The sequence below is a fragment of the Oncorhynchus kisutch genome, unplaced genomic scaffold, assembly GCF_002021735.2.
Source record: "Oncorhynchus kisutch isolate 150728-3 unplaced genomic scaffold, Okis_V2 Okis01b-Okis20b_hom, whole genome shotgun sequence".
NCBI classification, from domain to species: Eukaryota; Metazoa; Chordata; class Actinopteri; order Salmoniformes; family Salmonidae; genus Oncorhynchus; species Oncorhynchus kisutch.
Genome location: NW_022261978.1, coordinates 11418752 through 11438020, shown reverse-complemented (window position 1 = coordinate 11438020; position 19269 = coordinate 11418752). Strand labels below are relative to the sequence as shown.

The 19269-nt window shown below is 41.7% G+C and overlaps 1 protein-coding gene across 1 annotated transcript; it reads left to right on the top strand.

The window, feature by feature from the left end:
* Positions 1 to 1025: 1025 nt before the first annotated feature.
* LOC109881038 (gastrula zinc finger protein XlCGF17.1-like) lies at positions 1026 to 17530 on the top strand. Its single transcript, XM_020473210.2, has 2 exons — positions 1026 to 1671; positions 16596 to 17530. The coding sequence occupies exons 1-2, from the start codon at positions 1269 to 1271 to the stop codon at positions 17144 to 17146; spliced, it is 954 nt and encodes a 317-aa protein (XP_020328799.2). The 5' UTR covers positions 1026 to 1268; the 3' UTR covers positions 17147 to 17530.
* Positions 17531 to 19269: the final 1739 nt, after the last annotated feature.

The following is a 19269-nucleotide window of genomic DNA, read 5'->3' as shown; positions in this document are numbered from 1 at the left end:
CTCTTGCTATTGTAACCATCTGTCCTTTTTTGGATGTAGTTGTCAGGTTTCTCAGGTCCCAGGCTCCTATAATGAGGTACTAGATTTTAAAAACCAGACATTCGCCATTAGCCTATTTAAAGGTTGACAACAATGTACATTCCTCTCTGATTACTACGAAGGATCGTTCACGAGCAAATGTTTTTGTTAGGGACCGGACATATGAAGTCAAGTGTTGATTTGATAGAAATAAACGAATCATAAACAATTGCATTTAAATATCTTGTCTATAGCTACTTTCACAACCTTTGACTTGCATAAAACAACGTGTTCATTTAATTGAAATAATCAAATCATATAAAAATGCATTTCAATCTGTTGTTCGCAGTAACGTTTTAAATTTGTTGTCATAGAAACATCAAAACAAGTGCAAAATATTCTAAAAACATCTGGGAAAGATACTCAAAGAAGAAACAACTACTTTAGTTGGAGAAACAGAACGGAAACAGGAAGGAAGAAAACAGGGCGGCTTGACATCAAGAAGAGGACAACAGAATGCAGACAATATTTCAACATTTCATGATTAAATCCTGTCGTCAAGGCTTCACCCTTTATTATATAGAACCCCCCCCCCCCCCTGTCTCCTTCCTAGAAAACGTCAACCTTCTCAGCTGTAAACCATTTGTCAACAGTATCTATTGACTCATAATTGCTCAAACAGGACGCCGCATTAGGCTATAAACTCCACAGCACATTTTCAAAGCTTTGTGTAAAAAGGAATTTAACCCCAGTGTGACGTTTGCCAATGCGCGTCACAGTTCACCACATTAATGAATGTTGAATGTCAACACTTTATTTTTATAATCCACTGACAGGGCAGTTTCTGAAACATTTCAACATTTATTTTTCAATAGTTTCAATAATGAATGACTTGAATAAACAATGTCATTAATATTTTTCCAATCTGCGTTACCCACTCCAGTCAGCAGATGGCGATATGATTCTTTCAGGTGATGCTTATTTGCGTGACGTATAATTTAGTGGACAGAACTGGAGGCTTCAACTGCGACAACAGAATTGGATTCAACCACTTCGGTAGCAAACATAAAACCGAAACATTGAAGCGATTTAGACCAATCTTGTGTATATTAATCTGTGTTTTTAACATTCTGTTTACGTATTTAATAGTCAACAAACGTAATTAGCTTGTTATATGACATTTGTTAATTTGTTACATTGATACTGAGTCTATCAATATTCAAGTCGCTAACTAGCTAACATCCCCGACCATGAGCTCACTAAATTACTCGCCCCTTGCTAAAGAAGAGGGGGTCTCCTGGACGGAGAAAGACTCTCTGGGGCTGAACATTATCGTGAAAGAAGAAGAAGATGAGATTCCAGTGGATGGAGAAGAAGAACCTTTTGGAGTGAAAGAGGAAGAGGGGGAGGTAGAACCGTTTAGAAATATTAAGGAGGAAGATGAGGCTATTGCATTGAATGAAAAGGAGGATGATATAGTGAAAGAGGAGGAAGAACCTTTTGGAGTGAAAGAGGAAGAGGAGGCTATCTCAATAAAAGAGGAGGAAGAGGTTTTGGGAGTGAAAGAGGAGGAGAATGAAGATGAGGAGACTGAAGATGAGACTGACGACGAGGAGACTGAATATGAGAAGACTGAAGATCTGAATAACACCAGTGAGTATTATCTTTAAGAAACAGGGGCGTAGACTCTGGACTTGTTGAACTAATGTGTTTTTAAGGGGTTTTCTACTGTAGTTCTACACAGGAATATGTTCAGTACTGTAGGAATGGTTGAATAAGTAATATGGGATTGTTATATGCAGGGTGGGTATAATTTGTGGAACGTTCCAACAGGAATCTGTTCCAAAAACGTCATGCACAAGGATGCCAACAAACAAAGTAGCATGATCAAATCACCTAGCTAACTAGCTGCTGAATAGGCATCAACTCATATTCTTAATGTTTGTCTATAGGCTAGCAGAGTGGATTAACTTAGTGAGGGAAAAAACTTTATGAAATAATCCACTCTCTACCCGGTATCTTATTCTGCCTCTATACAACTTTGTATGCACTGTTTGTTACAGATTCCTGTTTTTGTTACAGATTCCTGTTGGAACGTTCCACAAATTATACCCACCTGTATATGCATAAATAAAAAAAACGTTTTAAATTAGTGATATATAGGCCTGGTTTAGCCCGTTCATAAACGTTAACTAGCCATACATTTGGTGCCCTCGGCAAAACAGTATCTGGTTTACGAAGGGAGTTTTGTTACGAGCAACTATGCTCGGGCTGAACGTTAACACCGATCGCTTGCTGTACGGTCCTGGAAACATAAGCAGCGTATCTTTTACACCAGCAAAAAAATACTTGAAAAAAACGAAATAAGTGTTCTCAAGAGTTTAACCTTTAACCTTAGACCCCTTTTCTTGAATTACTTCATTTATTAATAAGACGGGTCTAATGACATTCTACAACGATTCGCATTCGAGGTAACTCACGTTTAAAATCTGTATCTGTGTAGCCACACTCGTCCCACTTTAGAATTAGTATCCATCGTCAGTTCAGTTCTACTTAAACGTTTGTCAGTTACGTCACTGAGCGCTGCCCAGGAAATAATTAAATCCTATTGTTAGATGCTAGATTTGCAAGGTATTTTATTGATGTGGCTGACTCGCCCAAGGATAAAAAATAAATGTTTGGGTGGGTGGGGTAGATCAGCTTTAATATTCTAGATTGTGGCTTCTATCAATGTAATCACCTGCTTCATTTCCAATCCCCCATCTATTTTCTTGTAAATGTATATAATATATACACACACCCAGTACCAGTCAAAAGTTTGGACACAACTACTCATTCAAGGGTTTTGATTTGTACTATTTTCTACATTGTAGAATAATAGTGAGGACATCAAAACGATCAAATAACACACATGGAATCATGTAGTAACCAAAAAAAGTGTTAAACAAATAAAAAAAATTTTTTTTAGCCACATGATGACTGCTTTGCACACTCTTGCGCATTCTCTCAACCAGCTTCACCTGGAATACTTTTTCAACAGTCTTGAAGGAGTTCTCACATATGCTGAGCACTTGTTGGCTGCTTTTCCTTCACTCTGTGGTCCAATTCATCCCAAATCATCTCAATTAGGTTGAGGTCAGGTGATTGTGGGGGCCAGGTCATCTGATGCAGCACTCTATCACTCTCCTTCTTGGTCAAATAACCCTTACACAGCCTGGAGGTGTGTTGGGCTGTTGTCCTGTTGAAAAATAAATGATAGACCCACTAAGTGCAAATCAAATGGGATGGTGTATCGCTGCAGAATGCTGTGGAAGCCATTCTGGTTAAGTGTGCCTTGAATTCTAAATGCTTCATGGTGGGAACCACACATGCGGAGATCATCCGTTCACCTACTCTGCGTCTCACAAAGACACGGCCTCTGGAACCAAAAATCTCAAATCAGACCAAAGGACAGATGTCCACCAGTCTAATGTCCATGGCTCATGTTTCTTGGCCCAAGCAAGTTTATTCTTCTCATTTGGTGTCCTTTAGAAGTGGTTTCTTTGCAGCAATTCGACCACAAAGGCCTGATTCATGCAGTCTCCTCTGGGTCTTCCTTTCCTGTGGAGGTCCTCATGAGAGCAAGTTTCATCGTAGCTTTTGATGTTCTTTGCGACTGTACTTAAAGAAAGTTTCAATGTTCTTGAAATATTCGGTATTGACTGACCATGTCTTCAAGTAATGATGGACCCCAGTCTACCTGGCCATGCTGCTGCTCCAGTTTCAACTTCCACCTGACTGTGCTGCTGCTCTAGTTTCAACTGTTCTGCCTTATTATTATTCGACCATGCTGGTCATTTATGAACATTGAACATCTTGACCATGTTCTGTTATAATCTCCACCCGGCACAGCCAGAAGAGGACTGGCCACCCCACATAGCCTGGTTCCTCTCTAGGTTTCTTCCTAGGTATTGGCCTTTCTAGGGAGTTTTTCCTAGCCACTGTGCTTCTCCACCTGCATTGCTTGCTGTTTGGGGTTTTAGGCTGGGTTTCTGTACAGCACTTTGAGATATCAGCTGATGTACGAAGGGCTATATAAATAAATTTGATTTGATTTGATTTGACTGTTGTTTCTCTTTGCTTATTTGAGCCATTTGGACTTGGTCTTTTACCAAATAGGGCTGTCTTCTGTATACCCCTTTAACTTGTCACAAGACAACTGATTGGCTCAAACGCACTAAGAAGGAAAGAAATTCCACAAATGAACTTTGATCAAGGCACACCTCTTAATTGAAATGCATTCCAGGTGACTACATCATGAAGCTGGCAACTTTGAAGAATCTAAAATATATTTTGATTTGTTTAACACTTATTCTTTTGGTTACATGATTCCATGTGTTATTTTATAGTTTTGATGTCGTCACTATTATTCTTCAATGTAGAAAATAGTAAAAAATAGAAAAACCCTAGAATGAGTAGGTGTGTCCAAACTTTTCACTGATTTAAAAATATGTTCCTTCTTTATTAGCCCCCCCTAACCCCCCCACTCCTCCATTCATTGAAGTAAACTAATGTACAACAATACTTAGGCTTCTACATTTTACTGACACAGTATATTTTACTTTGGTTATCTTTTTTGTTTGTTTGTTATCCCCCATTGTTGTTTCCCCACCGGAATCCCCCCTCTGGCTAGATATGAGGTCGTCAAGGTTCTCTTTAACAGCTTTGAGAAAATCCTTGTAGATTATGCTCTCATCCGGGGGGCTTTGAATTTTATAGGACCAACCCTGCCAGGAAGGCTCCGACTATTGAGTGGGTGGTGCTGCTTCAGTGGGTCTCTGACAGCGTTCACCTGTTTTGTCTTGGCTACGTAGACTACTTGCATTAGGCCTGTAAAACGGATAAGGACTTCTCCTTGGTGGGTGGGTCGCTCAGGTGGGTGTCTAGGATATAGGGTTGGCAGCGTTCCTTCATAACAGGACAAAAAAAATGAAAAATCCATCTCTGTGCGAAAGTGAAGACTCTCGCTCTGTCATTACTTCTGCTCACAGACACACATGGGTTTTGGCAATTGCAGCCATTTTCCTTACTCACTCATCACACCTTTCCAATCACACAAACACACGGACCTTCCACACACCCGCACTCACCGCACACAGTATTTTCTGAAAGAATTCAAACCCCTTGACTTTTTCCACATTTTGTTATGTTACAGCCTTATTCTAAAATGTATTACATTGTTTTCCCCCTCATCAATCTAAACACAATAGCCCATAATGACATCACAATAGCCCATAATTACATCACAATAGCCCATAATGACATCACAATAGCCCATAATGGGAAAAAAAATTAAATATATCGTTTACATTAGTATTCAGACCCTTTACTCAGTACTTTGTTGAAGCATCTTTGGCAGCGATTACAGACTCGAGTCTTCTTGGGTATGACGCTACAAGCCAGGACTGGGCAATATGGCAATATGCCAAACGTCAGCCTCGAAACCTTAATGACTTGGAGAAGAGGAGTGGGACAAAATCCCTCCTGAGATGTGGCCAACTACAAATACTTATTTCCCTCATTAAAATGCAAATCAATTCATAACATTTTTGACATGTGTTTTTCTAGATTTTTTGTTGTTGTTATTCTGTCTCTCGCTGTTCAAATAAACCTACCATTAAAATTATAGACTGATCATTTCTTTGTCAGTGGGCGAACGTACAAAATCAGCAGGGGATCAAATACTTTTTTCCATCACTGTAAATAAAATAAATAAATAAAATAAATATATATATTGATATATATTTTCATTCGATAATTATCCCGATATTAATTTTGAAAAATGTTTAAACGGTGCATATCTGCTTCACACTCAAGAATGCCTGAACAAACCGAAGGCTTTAATGTTTCTAATTTATTGTCAGAAGTAGAACTCACCAATAACATTTAAACTTTTTTGTTTAGAGCTGTAAACCCTTACAAATCATGAGCAAGAAATTAAATAAAATAGTTAAAGTCAATATGCATCATAACTGTTAGCCTAATGGTACATCACAGTCGGGGTAGTTGTTTATAACTATTAGCCTAATGGTACGTCACAGTCGGGGTAGTTGTTTATAACTGTTAGCCTAATGGTACATCACAGTCGGGGTAGTTGTTTATAACTATTAGCCTAATGGTACGTCACAGTCGGGGTAGTTGTTTATAACTGTTAGCCTAATAGTACATCACAGTTGAAGTTGGGGTAGTTGTTTATAACTGTTAGCCTAATGGTACGTCACAGTCGGGGTAGTTGTTTATAACTGTTAGCCTAATGGTACGTCACAGTTGGGGTAGTTGTTTATAACTATTAGCCTAATGGTACGTCACAGTTGGGGTAGTTGTTTATAACTATTAGCCTAATGGGACGTCACAGTTGGGGTAGTTGTTTATAACTGTTAACCTAATGGTACGTCACAGTTGAAGTTGGGGTAGTTGTTTATAACTGTTAGCCTAATGGTACATCACAGTTGAAGTTGGGGTAGTTGTTTATACCTGTTAACCTAATGGTACATCACAGTTGAAGTTGGGGTAGTTGTTTATACCTGTTAACCTAATGGTACATCACAGTTGAAGTTGGGGTAGTTGTTTATAACTGTTAACCTAATGGTACATCACAGTTGAAGTTGGGGTAGTTGTTTATAACTGTTAACCTAATAGTACATCACAGTTGAAGTTGGGTTAGTTGTTCTCTTACAAGTTACAAGCAAGAAAGACAAGTCTGTCCAAGGCCTCTGGCTTTAAAGCTGCCCTGTGGCAGGTCACTACGCTGCTACCTGTGCTAAGAACACGCTCTGAGGGGGAGCTGGTCGCAGGAATGCACAGGTAGTGCTTTGCCAGTTGGATGACTTGGGAAATTATTTTTGATTTTTTTGTGTGTGTGTGTGTGTGGTTCTTCCAGTGGATTTGGTTTCTCTGTCAGCATCATGAGACTGAAGGTAGCAGCTGAGTTCCTTGTCTACCAGCTGGATTTCAGTAAGACCTGTGGTGGTGGAGCATGGCTTTATGAAAAAACTGCCCAGTGACTTTACTCTTTGTAGCTGTCAGTTGTGTTGAAGCAGCAGCAACATCTCCCTGTGGGTTTTCATGTACCTCACTTTACCATCTCTGAGACAGCTCTTATGTGGCCCACCAACGAGGCCTTGTCCAGGAGGTCATGTGTGACTAGGTCATCATATGTCTTATTCAGATAGTCCAGGCTGATCGTTTTGGCGTCTTAAATGTATTACTTAACCTTTATTTAACTAGTCAGTTAAGAACAAATTCTTATTTTCAATGACGGCCTGGGAACAGTGGGGTTAACTGCCTGTTCAGGGGTAGAACGACAGATTTGTACCTTGTCAGCTCGGGGGTTTGAACTCGCAACCTTCCGGTTACTCTAATCACTAGGCTACCCTGCCTCCCCTACACTCTAACCACTAGGCTACCTTGCCTCCCCTACACTCTAACCACTAGGCTACCTTGCCTCCTCTACACTCTAACCACTAGGCTACCTTGCCTCCTCTACACTCTAACCACTAGGCTACCCTGCCTCCTCTACACTCTAACCACTAGGCTACCCCGCCTCCTCTACACTCTAACCACTAGGCTACCCTGCCTCCTCTACACTCTAACCACTAGGCTACCCTGCCTCCTCTACACTCTAGCCACTAGGCTACCCTGCCTCCTCTACACTCTAACCACTAGGCTACCTTGCCTCCTCTACACTCTAACCACTAGGCTACCATGCCTCCTCTACACTCTAACCACTAGGCTACCCTGCCGCCCCTACACTCTAACCACTAGGCTACCCTGCCGCCCCTACACTCTAACCACTAGGCTACCATGCCTCCTCTACACTCTAACCACTAGGCTACCTGCCGCCCCTACACTCTAACCACTAGGCTGCCCTGCCTCCTCTACACTCTAACCACTAGGCTACCCTGCCGAGGCGAGAGCGTCAGGAGAGATTCCGCTCTGTCAGTATAGTGGGTAGATTCCAGTCTTTGTCAGTATAGTGGGTAGATTCCAGTCTTTGTCAGTATAGTGGGTAGATTCCGCTCTTTGTCAGTATAGTGGGTAGATTCCAGTCTTTGTCAGTATAGTGGGTAGATTCCAGTCTTTGTCAGTATAGTAGGTAGATTCCGCTCTTTGTCAGTATAGTGGGTAGATTCCAGTCTTTGTCAGTATAGTGGGTAGATTCCAGTCTTTGTCAGTATAGTGGGTAGATTCCAGTCTTTGTCAGTATAGTGGGTAGATTCCAGTCTTTGTCAGTATAGTGGGTAGATTCCAGTCTTTGTCAATATAGTGGATAGATTCCAGTCTTTGTCAGTATAGTGGGTAGATTCCAGTCTTTGTCAGTATTTTTTAATTTTACCTTTATTTTACCTTTATTTTACTAGGCAAGTCAGTTAAGAACAAATTCTTATTTTCAATGACGGCCTAGGAACAGTGGGTTAACTGCCTGTTCAGGGGCAGAACGACAGATTTGTACCTTGTCAGCTCGGGGGTTTGAACTTGCAACCTTCCGGTTACTAGTCCAACGCTCTAACCACTAGGCTACGCTGCCGCCCCGGCAGGGTAGATTCCAGTCTTTGTCAGTATAGTGGGTAGATTCCAGTCTTTGTCAGTATAGCGGGTAGATTCCGCTCTGTCAGTATAGTGGATAGATTCCAGTCTTTGTCAGTATAGTGGGTAGATTCCAGTCTTTGTCAGTATAGTGGGTAGATTCCAGTCTTTGTCAGTATAGTGGGTAGATTCCAGTCTTTGTCAGTATAGTGGGTAGATTCCAGTCTTTGTCAGTATAGTGGGTAGATTCCAGTCTTTGTCAGTATAGTGGGTAGATTCCAGTCTTTGTCAGTATAGTGGGTAGATTCCAGTCTTTGTCAGTATAGTGGGTAGATTCCAGTCTTTGTCAGTATAGTGGGTAGATTCCAGTCTTTGTCAGTATAGTGGGTAGATTCCAGTCTTTGTCAGTATAGTGGGTAGATTCCAGTCTTTGTCAGTATAGTGGGTAGATTCCAGTCTTTGTCAGTATAGTGGGTAGATTCCAGTCTTTGTCAGTATAGTGGGTAGATTCCAGTCTTTGTCAGTATAGTGGGTAGATTCCAGTCTTTGTCAGTATAGTGGGTAGATTCCAGTCTTTGTCAGTATAGTGGGTAGATTCCAGTCTTTGTCAGTATAGTGGGTAGATTCCAGTCTTTGTCAGTATAGTGGGTAGATTCCGCTCTTTGTCAGTATAGTGGGTAGATTCCAGTCTTTGTCAGTATAGTGGGTAGATTCCAGTCTTTGTCAGTATAGTGGGTAGATTCCAGTCTTTGTCAGTATAGTGGGAAGATTCCAGTCTGTCGGTATAGTGGGTAGATTCCAGTCTTTGTCGGTATAGTGGGTAGATTCCGCTCTGTCAGTATAGTGGATAGATTCCGCTCTTTGTCAGTATAGTGGGTAGATTCCAGTCTTTGTCAGTATAGTGGGTAGATTCCAGTCTTTGTCAGTATAGTGGGTAGATTCCGCTCTTTGTCAGTATAGTGGGTAGATTCCAGTCTTTGTCAGTATAGTGGGAAGATTCCAGTCTTTGTCAGTATAGTGGGTAGATTCCAGTCTTTGTCAGTATAGTGGGTAGATTCCGCTCTTTGTCAGTATAGTGGGTAGATTCCAGTCTTTGTCAGTATAGTGGGTAGATTCCAGTCTGTCGGTATAGTGGGTAGATTCCAGTCTTTGTCGGTATAGTGGGTAGATTCCGCTCTGTCAGTATAGTGGATAGATTCCGCTCTGTCAGTATAGTGGATAGATTCCGCTCTTTGTCGGTATAGTGGGTAGATTCCAGTCTTTGTCGGTATAGTGGGTAGATTCCAGTCTTTGTCAGTATAGTGGGTAGATTCCAGTCTTTGTCAGTATAGTGGATAGATTCCAGTCTTTGTCAGTATAGTGGGTAGATTCCAGTCTTTGTCAGTATAGTGGGTAGATTCCGCTCTTTGTTAGTATAGTGGGTAGATTCCGCTCTGTCAGTATAGTGGATAGATTCCGCTCTGTCGGTATAGTGGATAGATTCCGCTCTTTGTCGGTATAGTGGGTAGATTCCAGTCTTTGTCGGTATAGTGGGTAGATTCCAGTCTTTGTCAGTATAGTGGGTAGATTCCAGTCTTTGTCAGTTTGTGGGTAGATTCCAGTCTTTGTCAGTATAGTGGGTAGTGAGGCTAATATAAGACTCTGGCGTGCAACTAGACCACAGATCGGTATTAGTAACAAAAATATGTCAAATCTGTCTTGAGCAGTTCCTCAACATTTTCCCTACACTCGGCGTAGTGTTTAGAAATGTTTTGCAGCCAGGGGAGCACGTACCTGGGGTCAATTCAATTGGTAAGCGTCTTGAAACCTCCCTTTTCGACTGTGCTAATTGGTAGCATGTCTTTAGCAATGTAATGCACAATAGCATGTGTGATGTCTTTTGTGTCTTTTCGATGTTTGCTCGCAGGGCATAAACGCTGTCAGTGTTGACTGCTTCGGGCGAACGTCCCTAGATTGTCTGGTGCTTGAGGGGCGTTTATCAATACCGTGGTGCAAACTCAAACATCCCTAGATTGGCTGGTCATTGAGGGGCGTTTATCAACACCGTGGAGCAAACTCAAACATCCCTAGATTGGCTGGTCATTGAGGGGCGTTTATCAACACCGTGGTGCAAACTCAAACATCCCTAGATTGGCTGGTCGTTGAGGGGCGTTTATCAACACCGTGGTGCAAACTCAAACATCCCTAGATTGGCTGGTCGTTGAGGGGCGTTTATCAACACCGTGGTGCAAACTCAAACATCCCTAGATTGGCTGGTCGTTGAGGGGCGTTTATCAACACCGTGGTGCAAACTCAAACATCCCGCATGTTCCAAAGAGTGATTTTGTTTCAGATGTTGAAAAAGGTTTGTCGTATTACCAGACTTCGTAGCCACCTGTCTACCGAACATTGCTCTGCTCTTTGTCGGACTTCAAAAAGCCAAACCACTTCCAAATAATTGAAACAGTTTAATTAATTTTTTTTTTTTTTTTAAATCAATAATTTCTTCGTTTGAAGCTGCTCCTTCTCCACTGCCACCATTTTCATCTACATCACAAATTATTTGTGGTTAGTGGCTCCTCCTCCACTCGGTGCTAAGTGTTATTTTAGTGGGCGTATACTTCTCCATGGCTCCTCCTCCACTCAGTGCTAAGTGTTTTTTTAGTGGGCGTATACTTCTCCATGGCTCCTCCTCCACTCAGTGCTAAGTGTTTTTTTAGTGGGCGTATACTTCTCCATGGCTCCTCCTCCACTCAGTGCTAAGTGTTTTTTTAGTGGGCGTATACTTCTCCATGGCTCCTCCTCCACTCAGTGCTAAGTGTCTTTTTAGTGGGCATATACTTCTCTATGTGCATATTGTCACTTCTCCGCACGTTTCTGCTGCGTCACAGAGGTGAAATGACCTGCTGTACCTACATTTTCCCATAATGTGGATATATAATAATTATCTAAATGTTTTTATATCGTTATTGAGGGAAGTAATTACATGTTATTGATATTGATTTATCGCCCAGCCCTGCTACAAGTTTATAACCTTAAGGAATAAGGTTTTGAAGTGTCCAAACTTTTGACTGGTATTACACATATATATATATTTATACCTAAAGGGGTCCTAGAATAAAAAATCAAACATCTAAATAATCCACAGTATGGCCATCTTAAAACAATTCCAACCAATAAAATACAGCTACAATTTGGAGAGGACAGCATTCAGACGCCCCGACTTTTTCCAAATTTTGTTACGTTACAGCCTTATTCTAAAATTGATTAAATTATGTTTTTCCTTCATCACAATATCCCATAATGACAAAGCAAAAATAGGTTATTGGGAATTTGAACTGAAATACTATATTTACAAGTATTCATACCCTTTACTCAGTACTTTGTTGAAGCACCTTTGGCAGTGATTACAGCCTCAAGCCTTCTTGGGTATGACAACACAAGCTTGGCACACCTGTATTTGGGTAGCTTCTCCCATTCTTCTCTGCAGATCCTCTCAAACTCTGTCAGGTTGGATTGGGATCAGGTCTCTCCAGAGATGTTCAATCAGGTTCAAGTCCGGGCTCTTGAAGGGCCAATCAAGGACATTCAAAGACTTGTCCTGAAGCCACTCCTTCATTGTCTTGGCTGTGTGCTTAGGGTCGTTGTCCTGTTGAAAGGTGTCTGAGATCCTGAGCGGTCTGGAGCAGGTTTTCATCAAGGATCTCTCTGCACTTTGCTCCGTTCATCTTTCCCTCAATCCTGACTAGTCTCTCAGTCCCTGCAACTGAAAAACTTCCCCACAGCATGATGCTGCCACCACCATGCTTCACCGTAGGGATGGAGCCACCATGCTTCACTGTAGGGATGGAGCCACCATGCTTCACCGTAGGGATGGAGCCACCATGCTTCACCGTAGGGATGGAGCCACCATGCTTCACCGTAGGGATGGAGCCATCATGCTTCACCGTAGGGATGGAGCCACCATGCTTCACCGTAGGGATGGAGCCACCATGCTTCACCGTAGGGATGGAGCCACCATGCTTCACCGTAGGGATGGAGCCACCATGCTTCACCGTAGGGATGGAGCCAGGTTTACTCCAGACATGATGCTTGGCATTCAGGCCAAAGATTTCAACCTTGGTTTCATCAGACCAGAGAATCTTGTTTCTCATGGTCTGAGAGTCCTTTAGGTGCCTTTTGGCAAACTCCAAGCAGACTATCATGTGCCTTTTACTGACGAGTGGCATCCGTCTGGCCACTCTACCATAAAGGCCTGATTGGTGGAGTGCTGCAGAGATGGTTGTCTTTCTGGAAGGTTCTCCCATCTACACAGAGGATCTCCATCAGTGACCATTGGCTTCTTGGTCATGTCCCTGACTAAGGCCCTTCTCCCCCGATTGCTCAGTTTGCCCAGGCAGCCAGCTCTAGGAAGATCAATCAATCAAATGTATATATAAGCCCTTTTTTACATCAGCAGATGTAAAATAACTGCCTTAATTTTGCTGAACCCCAGGAAGAGTAGTTGCAACCTTGGCAGCTAATGGGCACCATAATAAATTCAAAATACAAAGTGCTGAACCGAAACCCAGCATAAAACCCCAAACACCAAGCAAAGGAGATGTAGAAGCATGTTGGCTAGGAAAAACTCCATAAAACGGCAGAAATCTAGAGAGGAATCTAGAGAGGAATCTAGAGAGGAATCAGGCTCTAAGGGGTGGCCAGTTCTCTTCTGGCGGGTGGTGATTATAAGAGTACACGGCCATTTTAAGGCCAGGTTGTTCTTCAAGATGTTCATAGATGGACCATCAGGGTCAAATAATAATCACAGTAGTTGTCGAGGGTGCAACAGGTCAGTACCTCAGGAGTAAATGTCAGTTGAGCATTCAGAGGTTGAGACAGCAGGTGCGGTAGAGCAAGAGAGTCGAAAACAGCTGGTCCGGGACTAAGTAGCACGTCCAGTGAACAGGTCAGGGTTCCCTAGCCACAGGCAGAATAGTTGAAACTGGAGCAGCATCACGACCAGGTGGACTGGGGACAGCCAGGAGTCATCAGGCCATGTAGTCCTGAGGCATGGTCCCAGGGCTCAGGTTCTCCATGAGGGGAGGGAGAGAGAATTTGAGGGAGCATACTTAAATTGACACAGGATAAAAGACAAGACAGGAGAATTACACCAGATATAACAGACTGACCCTGGCACATAGGCAGCTGTGGCCCCGACCTCAACATCCTGGATAATAATAATATGTAGTATCCACAACCTCAACATCCTGGATAATAATAATAATATGTAGTATCCACACCACCACAACCTCAACATCCTGGATAATAATAATATGTAGTATCCACACCACCACAACCTCAACATCCTGGATGATAATAATATGTAGTATCCACACCACCACAACCTCAACATCCTGGATAATAATAATATGTAGTATCCACAACCTCAACATCCTGGATCATAATAATATGTAGTATCCACACCACCACAACCTCAACATCCTGGATCATAATAATATGTAGTATCCACACCACCACAACCTCAACATCCTGGATCATAATAATATGTAGTATCCACACCACCACAACCTCAACATCCTGGATAATAATAATATGTAGTATCCACACCACCACAACCTCAACATCCTGGATGATAATAGTATGTAGTATCCACACCACCACAACCTCAACATCCTGGATAATAATAATATGTAGTATCCACACCACCACAACCTCAACATCCTGGATAATAATAACATGTAGTATCCACACCACCACAACCTCAACATCCTGGATAATAATAATATGTAGTATCCACACCACCACAACCTCAACATCCTGGATAATAATAATATGTAGTATCCACACCACCACAACCTCAACATCCTGGATAATAACATGTAGTATCCACACCACCACAACCTCAACATCCTGGATAATAACATGTAGTATCCACACCACCACAACCTCAACATCCTGGCTAATAATAATAATATGTAGTATCCACACCACCACAACCTCAACATCCTGGATAATAATAATATGTAGTATCCACACCACCACAACCTCAACATCCTGGATAATAATAATATGTAGTATCCACACCACCACAACCTCAACATCCTGGATGATAATAATATGTAGTATCCACACCACCACAACCTCAACATCCTGGATGATAATAATATGTAGTATCCACACCACCACAACCTCAACATCCTGGATAATAATAATATGTAGTATCCACACCACCACAACCTCAACATCCTGGATAATAATAATAATAATATGTAGTATCCACACCACCACAACCTCAACATCCTGGATGATAATAATAATAATATGTAGTATCCACACCACCACAACCTCAACATCCTGGATAATAATTCTGCCAGAAACACTGTACCCTTTTTTACAACCAACAACTAAAGTCAAAATATTCCACAATAAACACATGCTGGAGAAACTCTGGCCAATCAGAAGCCAACCAGTCACTGACTGTATCTGGACATGCCCCCAAAAATCGACCTTCTTGGGCAGCCATCAACTCGGAACTCAAAAACATTTTTTGAAAAAGTGGACATCCTAAATAACAATTTATCCTGGAATTACTCCAGAAACACTCAACAACACAGACAAACTGCTGTGTAATATCCTTCTAGCCTCAAGAATGAAAACAATAACGAGACACTGACGATCACCTCCAATACCTCCTGGACTGGACCAACAACTCCAACAACATCCTTCACCTCCAATACCTCCTGGACTGGACCAACATCACCAACAACATCCAATACCTCCTGGACTGGACCAACAACATCTTTCTCCAATACCTCCTGGACTGGACCAACAACATCCATCACCTCCAATACCTCCTGGACTGGACCAACAACATCCATCACCTCCAATACCTCCTGGACTGGACCAACAACATCTTTCTCCAATACTTCCTGGGCTGAACCAACAACACCAACAACATCCAATACCTCCTGGACTGAACCAACAACACCAACAACAACCAATACCTCCTGGTATTCATCACCTCCAATACCTCCTGGACTGGACCAACAACACCAACAACATTCATCACCTCCTGGACTGGACCAACAACACAAACAACATTCATCACCTCCTGGACTGGACCAACAACGCCAACAACATTCATCACCTCCACTACCTCCTGGACTGGACCAACATCACCAACATCATCCATCACCTCCAATACCTCCTGGACTGGACCAACAACATCCATCACCTCCAATACTTCCTGGACTGGACCAACAACATCCATCACCTCCAATACCTCCTGGACTGGACCAACAACATCCATCACCTCCAATACCTCCTGGACTGGATCAACATCACCAACAACATCCACGACATGGAAAAAAATAAGTGTCAATTTGCCTGAAACTGGACCCTTTTGTAAATAGCTTGACAAAATGAACATCATATATTAACCAAAAGTCAACGGAACCTGTCCAAGCAACAGACCAGATTACAGACCAATGAAACACTCTTAAAGGATGCACATGCAACAGACCAGATTACAGACCAATGAAACACTCTTAAAGCATGCACATGCAACAGACCAGATTACAGACCAATGAAACACTCTTAAAGGATGCAGGGAAGAGGGATAACACACCAGGGTGAAGATGGAGGTGAAGATGGAGGACCTCTCCCCAGATGGAGGTGAAGATGGAGGACCTCTCCCATCATCCTAGACAAATGTACATGTTTAAAAAATAAATCAGAATTGTATTTTATTTTATTAAATAATACAGGTAAAATGATTTAATCTTATACTATTGCCTAGAAAAAAACGGTGGTTATTCTTTAATGCCCAATAGAAATGATTGGTAAATCGTTTATTTTGCTGGTGTGGAAGTTTCATTCAGGGTCATATTTGTTAGTCCACACAGTTGCAGAAGGTTTTGCAACAGAAGACAACAACCCTCCCCATTTTGTCCCTCCCAGTTGCTTCAGTTTAATTTATATTGAACATGACCCTGATCTCTTTGTTATACTAAATAATTTGTTTTTGACAGGAGAGAGGCCAGACACAGAGGAACCAGAGCCAGAGACGTCCAAACCAGCAAGACCACACCACTGCTCCCTCTGTGGAAAGAGTTTTAGCCAGTTAATGAATCTGAAAAGACACGAGAGAACACACATAGGAGATAAGCCTCATCACTGCTCCCATTGTGGGAAGAGTTTTACCCGATTAGAACACCAGAAAAAACACGAGAGAACACACACAGGAGAGAAACCTTTCCACTGCTCCCAGTGCGGAAATAATTTTACCCGGTTAGGGAGCCTGAATGAGCATAAGAGAATTCACACAGGAGAGAAACCTTTCCACTGTTCCCTGTGTGGAAAGAATTTTACCTGGTTAGCAAGCCTGAATGAACATAAGAAAATTCACACAGGAGAGAAACCTTTCCACTGCTCCCAGTGTGGAAAGAATTTTGCCCGGTTATGGAACCTAAAGGAGCATGAAAGAATACACACCGGAGAGAAGATATACAAATGTTCTCAATGTGGAAAGAGTTTTACCTGGTTAGGTGATCTGAAAAGACATAAGAAGACACACACATGAGAGAAGCCTTAGCAATGCTCCCACTGTGGAAAGAGATTCACCCAGGCATGAGGGAACACGCAGACAAGAAAGCCTTACCACTGTACCCCAGGTGGAGAGAGATTTATCCAGTTAGGGAAAGACCATGAGGGAACACACAGACAAAAAGCCTTACCGCTGCTCCCAGGGTGTAGAGCGATATCAAATCACATGGACCTGACGTTCACAGGAGCACACACACTGCTCTGACGTTTGTATTCTATATATTAAATGTGGTTTTTGTTATATGCCACATTAACTCAATTATACAGAATGTAATAAAACAAACATTTTTTTATACACATGAATTGAATATCTTGTCTGTTTTAAATGTAGAATAAACCGTCAGTTTGAATGAATCTCAAACTCTGTCTCTCTGGGTGTGTTTCATCTGTATGTGGAGCAGGAGTATTAACACCTGACTATGAGCTACAGCGGGGGGGGGGGGGATACACAGAGCTGATCCATAAGAAAGGACAGCAGAGGTTCTACTGTTTTTTTTCCTCCAGAAAATAATCTGATAGGATCATTGTGATCCAGATGCCACAATATCACAGAATCACAGAGGCTGTCACAGTGGTAGAGGAGGAGAAAGAATCATTCAGAATGAAAAAAGGGAGGAAGAGGAGGCTGTTATAGTGAAAGAAGAATCTTTTAGAGAGGAAGAGGAGGCTGTTATAGTGAAAGAAGAACCATTTAGAGAGGAAGAGGAGGCTGTTATAGTGAAAGAACAACCTTTTAGAGAGGAAGAGGAGGCTGTCACATTGAAAGAAGAAGATGAGGATTTCATAGTGAAAGAAGAGGAAAGGTCCTTTTGGAGTGAAAGACGAAGAGGAGACTGGAGATCTGATTAACACTAGTGAGTACTATCTCAAAAACAGGAGCACCAACTCTGCAGTTGTTCAACTAATGTATGATTCTTAATAAGAGGCGTTCTACTGACGTTTTACACTTGAGTATGTTATTCAGGGGTGCGTTCAGTACGAGAGAACAGTGTTCAGTGTTTAATTAAACTGTGTGATTGGTGTCCCAGAGATTGTGCTTTCAGATGGTCACATCCATTTTAAAGGAGAAATGTGCCTTTTATTTTTTTAATTTTTTTATATACAACAAAATGTATATTTTTGATGTAAATGGCATGTTATAGAAAGGTCCAGACACTTGTTCTTGATTAATTACCCCAACCATTGATTAATTACCCCAACCATTGATTAATTACCCCAACCATTGATTAATTACCCCAACCATTGATTAATTACCCCAACCATTGATTAATTACCCCAACCATTGATTAATTACCCCAACCATTGATTAATTACCCCAACCATTGATTAATTACCCCAACCATTGATGAATTACCCCAACCATTGATTAATTACCCCAACCATTGATTAATTACCCCAACCATTGATGAATTACCCCGACCATTGATTAATTACCCCAACCATTGATGAATTACCCCGACCATTGATTAATTACCCCAACCATTGATTAATTACCCCAACCATTGATTAATTACCCCAACCATTGATTAATTACCCCAACCATTGATTAATTACCCCAACCATTGATTAATTACCCCAACCATTGATTAATTACCCCGACCATTGATTCATTACCCCAACCATTGATTAATTACCCCAACCATTGATTAATTACCCCAACCATTGATTGGTTGAGTAGGGATGGACACAGTTATTTTAATATTCTTTACATTAAATAACCTTACACCCTCTGTGACATTTCTCCATGCAAGGATACCAGTATAGACCACGACAGTTTCATGAGTGCACCCTGTAAAATATACACACCGGTAGCCGACACACTTTTCATACGTGTAGCTTCTTCTTGTCAGCCAATCAAAGCAGCTCTACAGTCAGAGACTCCATGTGAATTACAATTACGGAATGGAGTTGGTTAAATGACCGAGAGTCGGCTACAATTATCAACCAACAGGTAGGCTGTTGTTTAATCTGAATGGAGTTGGTTAAATGACAGAGAGTCGGCTACAATTATCAACCAACAGGTAGGCTGTTGTTTAATCTGAATGGAGTTGGTTAAATGACAGAGAGTCGGCTACAATTATCAACCAACAGGTAGGCTGT